At 36.9% G+C, this 11,686-nt stretch overlaps 1 protein-coding gene across 2 annotated transcripts; it reads left to right on the forward strand.

Annotated features, from left to right (window-relative positions):
• The first annotated feature begins 4,533 nt into the window (after positions 1 to 4,533).
• On the forward strand, positions 4,534 to 11,290 carry cckb (cholecystokinin b). Of its 2 annotated transcripts, none has more exons than XM_046865433.1 (3): positions 4,534 to 4,665; positions 5,333 to 5,529; positions 10,855 to 11,290. In XM_046865433.1, exons 2-3 carry the CDS (start codon positions 5,334 to 5,336, stop codon positions 10,989 to 10,991), a joined length of 333 nt encoding a protein of 110 aa, XP_046721389.1. In that variant the 5' UTR covers positions 4,534 to 4,665; position 5,333; the 3' UTR covers positions 10,992 to 11,290. The 2 variants fall into 2 exon arrangements, with proteins under 2 accessions (XP_046721389.1, XP_046721388.1); XM_046865432.1 differs by having other exon boundaries at positions 4,606 to 4,660.
• The last annotated feature ends 396 nt before the right edge of the window (positions 11,291 to 11,686 follow it).

Consider the following 11,686-nt stretch of genomic DNA (forward strand, 5'->3'; position numbering starts at 1 on the left):
ATATATGGTTGCAGTATAGAATATTATACGTCTCAAGTTCTGTTGCACAATTCATTTGATCAGATTTACCTCAGATTTTGGGGGGTTTATCACGAGCTAGAATGGTCAGGAAACAAAGACACAGTCTCAGAACCTTGTGTCACCTTGTGTCTTGCCATGTTGTATGACCTTTGACATGAAACTGTCTTCCATACCTCTCTTAGTAGCAGAGTTTGCCTGCTCCTCACCCAGTTTGAATCCTCATACACAGCTGTTCCTGATTCAGTTAATGACCGTGTTCCAACCTACATATGAAATGATCATTAGCACATTAGATCATTAGCACATGCTCGGTATAAATGCTTAATCATACAACTGACTCTAATCCAATAAATTCTCTGACTTTGTGCAAGGTTCCATCCCTACAACATAGAAACGGCACCTGTCAACACGATGTGCGAATTCTGCCATAACTCATAAATGGCTAGTGGGACGTGGGACGTAAATCTTTTTTTGTTTATTTCTACCTGCAGACAAATATTTGAGTTCCCAGTTAATGAACATGAAACTAGTAGCGTAATTGAACCCCACCGGTTTGATTGTGTATAAGTCAAGTCAAGAAGCGTGTATTGTTATTTCAACCATATGTAGCTGACGAATTACACAAAAAACAAAAAACACAAGGACTGGTAAGTGTCCTCGCCACATAAAGTGCATGTGACTTGACTTTATAAAGCTTCTTGACTTGACTTGACTTGACTTGACAAGACAGTGCAAGACAATACAGGACAGTGCAAGACAAATACACAAAAAGTCCAAAAGAAATCCCACAACACTCGCAAAACATTCAGATGCATTCAAATTCAAAAGAAAAGTCAACGATCATGCGTAGTCTTTGTACCTGTGTTTGTATTCGTTTCAGTTTCCTCGATTCAGCAGCGTTTACAGTGCGGTAAAATATTTATTCCGACCATTAAAATATGATTGTTTGTTCAAGAGAGCACTAGAAATGTGGACATGACCTGAATGAATTTTAAATGAACTCTACCACTGTGGCCAAAAATACTCTCCAGAGGTAGAAATGCTGTCTGTATGTGTGTATTCTAGCTTCGACAGGTTCCTTAGCATCAGCTAAACCACTCCAGTGGAGAAATTTAGCTGATTTTGCTGTCAAAAGAAAACCCGCCACGACCTTGCCCAGGTGCTTACTGAGGATGAATGATGTAAATGCAGAGACATTTTAGGGTACTGGCATGTGAGCACCACTTGTTCACACAGGGATGGAATTAAAAAACCAGGACAGACTTTATAGATGACCAGCTCGTCCACACAAACATAGAATTTGGTACTCATCTAACATTGTGTGTGTTTGTCCCATGGGATGAACTCTATGTGCAACCTTCTGGCAAGCATTTCAGTCTGTTTACAGCATAACAGTGGTTCATTCTGAATAATTTATTTGTATCGGGTTACATTTTGATTACACAATGAAGTAGAAATTAGGAGAATAATTCCCAAACGTTGCATCATAAGGCCCAGAAAGATTCACCAGCAACTCACTTTACTTCCAAAACCTTTTAAGCTGTAAACCTAATGTGCTAGTAGCAAGGTCAAATGCCCTGGGAGTCCACGTTGTCAGTGTCCACAGCAACACGGACAGTAATTAAATGATTTCTTGCATGTATGTTATGTATTTTAGAGACAATAAAATTCTGTATGTTCTGCATGTATCTGGCCAGAGGTCTGTGTAAACTGATTTGCAGGCATGTAGGAAATCTGTATCCAAGACTGCAGAAACCCTTTAAACCTTTGAGCTTTTGAACTTTCTGGACGCAACAAGCATCTCAAGCCACTCATGTCTTTCGTCGACTGTGAAAATGTTCTTTCTGTTGCTCGTAACTGCTGTTAGATCTCATGTTTTTTTTATAAGGAGCACCTGTGGCTTCTAGACACCATTGAGGTGAGACATTTTTCCTGCTCAGGCATGTAACCTCAGGCCACATTACCCACAGCAAGCAAGCAAAGCGAGGAAATTACCACCCAAAATACAAAAAAAAGTTGTAGTGCATGCTCTCATTCCTATCTTATCTCCACGATTCGCTAAGTCGACACTAAGCTGAACAACCCGTAACTCATTATTCGCCGGCTTTTCATGTCTTCTCGGGTGTAAAACCATCTACAAGATTGCTCTGAAACCGAATGGCGTCCTCTCACGGATCCAAAGCAGCTTAACAGAACCCGTGTCCAGCTGCCACGGCACGTACAACCGGCTTAACGCCAAGAGATCAAAGATATCAATCAGTGTCCGTGTCAATATCTGGCTCTCCGGCATCGGTGCTGTGACCTGTAAGCCTGACTTCCTGAAAGGCAAGGTTTCTGAACTTGGCCGGCTAAGCCAGACCGAAAACATGCAACAGGAGGTTCTAGCATGTACCTGGAAAAAAAGGGAGCGCAATCACACCAACACCTCCCACGCGCCAGCCAATCGATTCTCACGCCCCACTGCACCTCCCACGCAAGTGTTCTCACACTGGCCAAGCAAATGCTACCCCCTGATAACTGAGAGAGAGACTGCAAGAAAGAGAGGCTGTTTTATTTCTTTCATTTTCAAAAGACGTTTCCAAACATCAGATTCCATTACCGATACTTTTGTTGTTGTTGTTGTTCTTGTTGTTATTTTCATATATATTTTTTTAGATGTATTGGTTGAGATGCAGCCGTAATGTGAAGAAGTGCCACACTGTTACCACCTAGAAGTTGACTACTTCCCATACCAACACATTTGCTTATTGCTCTCATACCATAGCAATTTGCTATTGTAATCTTTTTTTCTTTCATATAAACGTTTTTATCCATTTATAGTTACTTTAAATACTATGTAACATCCTGTTAGTTCTTGTTCTTACTTACTAGCACCAGCCTCTCCTTCCCAACAGAAAACTTTAGAGAAGCTGAAATGGTTATAATGTTATAACGGGAATTGTATTGGCTTTAATGGAAACTGTAGTGGTGTAACCCTGTGGATGTCCACTTGTAATTTGTTGTCTTCAGTAGATGTTGTACTATAGAAAGTGAATACCATTAAGGACCAATAGAACACATTTGTCAGCTTGCATTGATCATTCAGATTCTAGTAATTTTAAGTTTTGTTTGACGATCATAATTTAATAGTATAAGCAAACACACTATGAAGATGATGATTTGTAATGGTATTTAGTGGAAACCAGTTGACCATTTAACCATTAAACATTTCCCTCAGATATTAGAATAGAAGTTGTCATGTGCCAGAGAAAACAGGTAGCCCTTCATTTTCCCATGTTAAAAAACTTAAATGAACAACTTTATTTCAGTCTAATGCAGCATAGGACATGGAGACCCCTTTCATAAATTCCCAGGTCTCCTCAGAAAATAACTCACTCCCCAAAAAACAGAAAGAATATATATTGTGAACAAGTTTATTAGTAGGTATTTTTTTCTTTTTTCTTTTAAAGTATTTTAAATCTTAAACTGTCAACCTTGTAATAAACCAAGGGGCAGCATGAGTCCTGCCCCATTTTACTTTTATTAGGATATACTTGTTGCACTTCCCATTTTTGACCACTATACTGTATGGAACGCTATGGATCTAAATGTGGCATGCTAAAACGGGTATGTTGGCTGTCTCAAGTCAAGTCAAGATGCTTTTAATTTCATTGGTACACAGTATACAGTCAAAACGAGACAACGTTCCTCCAGAACCCTGGTGTTACACTAAACAACATAGAGCTACAACACACAACATAAAGCTACCTAAAGTGCAATCGATTGCAAAAAAAATTAGCATTTCAGCTGTATGGAATTGCAAATGAGGGTTTTATAGAGATTAATATATGTGGAACAGCTGCTATAAATGGTACACATTATAATAATGTTGTGAAACATCCCTGAAACTATAGAGTATCAACAATAAACAAATGAACACGTCGTTTTATCAAGCATTTCTTTTTTCTAAGTCAAAAAAAACTGCAAAACATAAACCTGTCTATCCTGCATCAGGAAAATAAAGTTTCATCTCAGTGCTGAAACTGGAGTCTCTTTTTATTAACATCAAATAAGTCCGTAAAAAGAACGGCAGTTACATGTTGATAATTGGTCACTTTTATCTATAGCTGCGGTATAGAAAAAGTACAAAAGAAACACCTCCTGACCAATCAGAATCGAGAATTCGACCTCACCTACACAACTTTTAGTCTTATTTATTATTTCTAGGTAGTGGTAAGAAAGTTATTAAATCTGGTGCTGATAGAACTGAAAGAATATGGTGCACATTTGGAAATACTGGAAAGCAGACGTCCATAAGGGAGAGATAAAACTGGTTTATAGACTAAAACCTTTCTTTTTACTCAAGTGCACTTGAGCAGATCAGCAATTACACAGAGAAATATTGGAGGAGTTGGAGTTTGGCATTTGCATGGAGTAAACTTTTTTTCATTGTTATTATTCACTCAGTTATTTACATGACGTACAGAGGGAAAGCAGTAGCAACACAGAGAGAGAGAGAGAGAGAGAGAGAGAGTGTGTGTGTGTGTGCGTGTGCGTGTGATTACGTCACAGCTGGGGAGGCTTTATAAATGCCTCTCAGCTTTCTTCATGAGAACAACTGCTTTCACTCTCACACGAGCAGAACGCACTCCTCAACAAGGCAAGGTAAAACCCTATATCCATCTCCATGCCTTTCTGTATATCTCTCTCTCACTCTCTCTCTCTCTTTATCTATCTATCTATCTATCTATCTATCTATCTATCTATCTATCTATCTATCTATCTATCTATCCATCTATCTATTTATCCACCTATCCATCAATATTACAGATTCTATATTAAATGATCAAAAGGCATAATTTTGACAGAACTCTATGAAACTTAAAAAAAATCTTGCCAAACGTTATTTATTTGAATTTTTGTTATGATTGTCTTTCTTACATTTTATGCTGCGTGTGTTTTTACACTTTTTTTTTGTAATATTTTTTTCTTTTAATCACATATGTTTTTCGCATTTCTGTTCCTATATTAGTCTATCTTTCTGCTTTGCTTTTAATAATTTTTTTTTACTTATCATCATGCAATACTTTGCTTATCTATCTATCTAGCTATCTATCTAGCTATCTAGCTATCTAGCTATCTATCTATCTATCTATCTATCTATCTATCTATCTATCTATCTATCTATCTTATTTGCTCAAATCATGATTGGGTTCTACAAGTTTTTTTTTAAAGATACCATGCAGTAACTAACAGAGCTTGAACTTACTCATGTTCTCTATTCTTTTTTTTCTTAATTCCACCTGCCCTAAACACACACACACACATGCAGGATGAACTGTGGTGTGTGCGTGTGTGTGCTTCTGGCCGCCCTCTCGGTCACCTTTGCAGCTCGCACCCGCTCCTCTCCAGCGCAGGAGGAGAACAACGCTCTGCCCTCGCAGATGGACTCCAGTATGAACGCCGGACATGACGCCAACCCCCGCGCCAACCTCAACGAGCTGCTGGCCAGACTTATCTCCAGGAAAGGTGAGGAAAATAAACACACACACATACTGTGACCCCATGATTAGGGTTAAACTAACAAGTGTGTGCTGTAATTAGAATTGTTCAAAGAGAGAGAGGGAGATAAGGGAAAGTGAGATTGAGAAAGACAGAGACACACCGAGACAAATGAGAACAGAGAGACAGAATGAAAGAGCGAAGGATAGAGAAGCATATTTCATTTGTATGTTTCAACCCAAATAATGAAACAAATCATTTATTTTGTAAAAAGTATTTTTTTATTTATTTTATTGTTGTAATTTAAATGATTTCTTTTTCTTATTTTTGTATTATTCATTATAATTTTTTTTATTTAATTTTTTTTATTATTAATTGTATTATTTATTTATTTATTTTAGATGATTAAATCAAGAATGTATTAATTTGATCATTTGAATAATTTCTCCTTTAATTTTTTATTTTAATTTGATTTGTACTCAAATTTCATACAACATTTTTTTAAAGAGGATTCGAATCCAGTGGAATGGAGGAGAGAGAGAGAGAGAGAGAGAGAGAGAATAAAAAATGAATCCACAAACTAGTTTTTTTAAAAAGAAAGAGTTTTTGCAGTGCTTCTCTTTATTATCTTTACTGTGTCTAATGAAGGTCCTCAGTTCATTTATCTTTTTCTCGAAGTCCAGTGTAGCCGTATCCCGGGGCACCGCCTCAAATTAGCTTAAAGCCTGAGAGTTACAAATTTCCAGCTCCAGCTGCTAAATGCACTGAATAATGAGGCTGCATTAGTGGTTTAACAACATCGCAACATGCACACACACACACACACACACACACACACACACACACACACACACAAAACGCTTTTCTCTGTTTCTAATTATTGTCATCACACCTGAGTTTCCTCAGCAGGAAAGAGGAAGGCAGCTTTTGCGCTTTTTGGGATCGAGTTGTGTAGCATCACGTGAGAAAGCAAACCCATAATTGTGTTCCATTAAGGGAATTCACCCAACCCACACACCCACACACACACACACAGGCACAAACAACTTGGACAGAAAATATATCAAAGTTCATACCAAAGCTACGTGTTCACGCGATGACAAAAATGAGAAAGAGAAAAAAACAATGCACATTTTTTTTTATTTCCTCAATGTATTTTTATTTATCAATTATCAATTTATTATTTTATTGTTTACATTTTACAAATCCTCCCAAAGTTGGTTATGTGATACGGTCTGTACTGTAGATGTAAGCCGAACCAAAGAGTTACAGCTAATGTCTAATTCACAAGAAATTCATATAGACATAAAAAAAAAAACCTGCATTTAAAAAAGTGACTCCACAGCGTCTCTCTGTGTTTTGGCAGATGAAAAGATGTTTCACTCGCATGCCACATCAGCTTTATTTAATCATTTTCATTATGAATTTTTTTTTGTCAGCACAGGATTCTGAAGGCTTTCATTACCTTGTCTAATAGTTTACTGCACTTGTAAGATGTTTCAAAAGATGGGTGTCACATGTTCAGCCTCCTGGCTGTTTCTCGAAAAACACGGCAACACGGACAGGCCTAAACAGGAACCTCAAACAGCCGGGTGCGCGCCTGAGAGCTGGATGTTAGCTCACGGCTTCTGTGTCGTTTAATTACGAGTCTTCCCAGGGCGTAAAACCCTTTTGTTCCTCCTCATTTGAGCGTGCCTAGCGTAATCGTGGCTGAGCACGAACTCTGAGACGCTTCAGATAAACTCCATCGCAACGGTCAACAACAGTAAACACTGCGTTGCATCACAGGCAGCGGTGTAGCCCCGCGGCTCCTGACTGAAGTGTTTAGCGATGCGGTTCCCGAGCACTCGCGCTACAGCGAGCGGCGTACAGTGCGACCGGGTGCATGTGGGTGCAGTGAACTCAGACGTGTCGCGTGGGCTGAAACACAACAGCCAGCAACAGTTCAAAGAAACCCAGTTAGCATTAATCTTCTAATAGGCTCAACCACACATCGTTCCCGGTGTGTGTCTGGGCGAATTACTGTGCAAGTGTGGGAAGTGCGAATTTCACACACAACTATAATTTGCACTAAACGGACTGGAAATGTGTGTGTTGCACGTGGTTAGAAGTCGCCCATCTGTTGCATTATTATCACAACTAAAAGCATTTTCAGCAACTCTCAGCAACACTCAAACACATGCATGTGCACACACACACACTCACATCATGCCATGTCACTGTTTTGCTGCACGTTTTGTGCAAGTTTTTCACCAAAAAATTTGTCCAATACCAGAATCACAAACATAATTCACATTTCTTTGAAAACTATTGAAGCTTGACTTTTTCTTATCTATCTATCTATCTATCTATCTATCTATCTATCTATCTATCTATCTATCTATCTTTCTATCTTTCTATCTATCTATCTATCTATCTATCTATCTATCTATCTATCTATCTTATGGCATATAATAAGTGTTATATACCTGATTGTAAATGTAAATCTAAATACACAAAATAAAATAAATGGAATGGAATACCATATATTGGTCTACTGAAATGCTATTAAGTATATGAATTAATTAAATATGTTTAAAATATAAAATAAATTGTACAAACAAACAAATAAGCAAACAAACAAATGACAGTGATTTGGTATATTAAAATACTATTAAGTATAGCATAATTAATCATTGAAATGTAAATAAATAACAAAATAAATAACTTGGATAACAAAAAACCTCCTACAAAGTTCTTTGTCAGGATTTGTGTTTATATATATATATATATATATATATATATATATATATATATATATATATATATATATACACTCATGTATATTTTAGTTCTATTTAAAATATTAAATATATATTTCAAAAGACAGAAAAACTAAACCCAAAACTACTATACGATTTTGCTGTTTAGAAATGAATAATAACAGAATATTTCACAATGACATGTTTGACTCTGACTGAAACTTTGATCAAACCATATGAGTGAGAATCAATTAAAGACCTGGAAAAAAATTGTACGTTTCGTAAGTGCCATCAGACTAAAAAAAAAAAAAAAAAAAAAGCAAAAACAAGAAGGATGCCTTCATGTTCCATCCTTACAGCCAGCAGTGTTATGAAGCCTGAGATCTTTTTGCTCTTCAGCTTCATTAGGCTTTAATTAAACCTGCTCACAAACGTACAAACGTCCGAATCTTCCGCCTATGTCTTCGATAGCCTCGAAAAGTAGAATCGTTTGGTAGAAATATATGGCATGAGACAAACAAATGAGTCCTCTGTGTATGTAATACTGCCAAATTACATACACAGAGGATTGATTTGTCTGTTATATTGCTTCCTTCAGCAAGAAAATTCCCAACACCTGCCTAGCAGAAGCTAGTTAATGGCGGGAGGCATTTATTTAGCTAGCATTAGGACTGTACACAATAGAAAGACAGAGTGACACTAGAAGTTTGATCAGAGTGTCTGGAATAAAAATATTTACCTCAGAATTGTCGGTACATTGCTAAGAAAATACTCCAGAAGACTAATATTACAGTGTATTAGCCTTTAACTGTAAACAAAGACAGGGTTCTGCCATTTTGAGTGATGCTAGCATTGTTTTTAATGTAAGAAATAGAGCTAGAGCTAGCACACTTTGGAAATCATTTCAAAGATTTATTGATTATTTATACTCAAATTTTTCCTATTTTGTGGGATTCTATGATGTAGCTCAAGGGTCAGGTTTAGGGTAATATAGAGTAAGGGTTACAGAAATATAAGGTTAGCGTTTAGAAATATATATATATATATATATATATATATATATATATATATATATATATATATATATATATATGGATAGGTTTAGGGAAATTTAGAGTTTTTAGAGTATTCTAATTTTATTTGTCACACACATAGAGAGAAGGACATGCAGTGAAACGCTTTGTATGGCTGTCCAACGTTTAGGGAAATATCCATACATAGAAGAAAATCTGTTTACATAAAAACCTATTTTAAGTGTTTTCTATACAGTATATTGACAGAGGGTATACATTTGAATTTTGAGTCCATACAGAGACCATATGTAGTGTATGTAGCATCAAACAATAAAACTCATTTCCCTTCAAAATTGGAAACGCACAACTTTGAAGTAGCCCACGAGACATCTCTAGCGATGCATCCAGGCATGGAACGAAGCCAGAGACTTAGAAGGAGCTCTCGGATGTGGGCGAAATGAATCAGAGACAGAACATCTGGAGCAGATACGCATCTGTCGCACAAAATTCTGACTTTCCCCCGTGTCTGTCGTGCCTTCTGTCAAAACCCGATCTCTTTTCTTGACAGATAGAGAACTAGACAAAACGGGAGTCTCTCTAATGCAGAGATGATTGTGAACGTTTGTGCCCCCTGTGAAATAAAATGAGGCTTAAAAGACATTTCTAATTAAATATAAAGTTTAATTAGAAATCGGGAGGAATGTATTACGATATTTCCAGACCGATTTTACAGCTGGAGCTACTCTATATGAAGAAAAATATCACAATGTACCTGATGTATAATATGATAGTCATCGATTTGAAGGTTTTAATCCAGTCTAGGAATGTTCTCATTAAGGAAGAAACTCATTTTAATCTTTTCTCGTTAGAAATTGTTCTGTTCAGGCATATTAATAACCCTGATCTTTTGATTTTAGAAAATAGCACTGACTAATTAATTTCGAATATCACGGGCAGGTACCGACAGGAGTGGGCGGGATTGGAATTTAAAAAGAAAGAAAACAGCCCTACATGCTCGCAGGATCCAAAAATGTTGCTAGGAAATGAATATTTATCAGATCAACTTAAATCAAGAAAACGCCAACTTGGTATCGCATTGACTTTCCTTTACCTTTTGAGACTATTTGAGTAAAATTTGGAATGGCTTCCCACTCTATTAGGTGAGCAACTCAAATATGGATGCATCATATTGTATGAATAGATAAAGTGTTCCAATACACATATATTTATTCATGCACCAAGTCACACTTGAGGCAGGTTTATACTTTCAGGTTCACCAGGAGAAACAGAACCCATGATTTTGATTACATATAGAAAAAAATTCGAGTTGTCTTTATTCATACTTTTTACCTGCCTGAGCTGATCTGGTTTCAGTTTTGGATATAAGGAGTATAAGAATATATTAATGGTGTGAACAGGATTAAAAACAGTCCAACACATTTATTTTCCAGAAAATGACAAAAAAAAAAAAAAGTCTTCAGGATTTAAACATGTTTCAGCTTTTGGCTTAACTTAAATTGGCCTACAAATTTTTTATACAAGATGTTTTGCATGAAAGTACAGCTAATTGAATCTCTCTGTCTCTCTTTCTGTCTCAGGATCTGTTCGGCGGAACTCGATGGCAAACAGCAAAGCGAGCGCTTTGAGCACTAACCACCGGATAAAAGACCGGGACTATTTGGGCTGGATGGACTTCGGCCGCCGGAGTGCCGAGGAATACGACTATTCCTCATGAGGGACCACGCCCTCGCTCCTCACTCCTTTCCCAAATAAAAAGAATATATTTATTACTATCCTCCTTTCTTCTTATAATGATGCTGATGATGTATTTGATGTACATGTTTGTAAATTGATAATGCAATATACACTTATGCCAAAATTTTTTCTGAAAGATCTTTTTCGTTTTTGTTTTTTGGTGTTCGCTTTTGTGCTTTTGCGAGTGACTGGGGAAAAGAAGGCTGGTCTGGGTGACATAGTGCTGTTAATGTATTTCCAATAAACAAGGTCAGAATTCGACTGTGGCCTCAAACCGTGCAGGCTTTGTGTTTTAGAATCATTGCTCATGACACTGCATTATCTAGAATTTATTTTGCTAATGGTGGGTGGAATAAATGTAAAAAAACACAGTAAGGCATGTGCATTAAGATCTAATAGGTGATAAGTGCATTGTGGTTAAACATGAAGTTCACCACATTAAAATGCAATCCAGAAAATCTCAATATCTGACCAGCGAGACCAGAGGAAATAACAGTTATCCAGCATTGTGCAATGATGTTCCCTCAAACACAGGTTACATCAAAAACAGGTCATGTTTATGGCGTTCACGAAGAGATTCCAGGCTTCTGTTTCTAGAAAAGAATCCCAATGCCAAGTCTAATTAGAGTAATTAGTGTTTCAAAAGCTTCATTATTAAAATTGGATCATCTTTAT

The sequence above is a fragment of the Silurus meridionalis genome, chromosome 14 (assembly GCF_014805685.1).
Source record: "Silurus meridionalis isolate SWU-2019-XX chromosome 14, ASM1480568v1, whole genome shotgun sequence".
Classification (NCBI taxonomy): Eukaryota; Metazoa; Chordata; class Actinopteri; order Siluriformes; family Siluridae; genus Silurus; species Silurus meridionalis.

What these genes read in the sequence shown, in the direction of transcription:
- cckb (XM_046865433.1), top strand. Translation starts at nt 5,334, where the DNA reads ATGAACTGTGGTGTGTGCGTGTGTGTGCTTCTGGCCGCCCTCTCGGTC. An exon ending in CAGACTTATCTCCAGGAAAG is followed by an intron (nt 5,530 to 10,854) that starts GTGAGGAAAATA and finishes TTTCTGTCTCAG; the next exon opens with GATCTGTTCGGCGGAACTCG.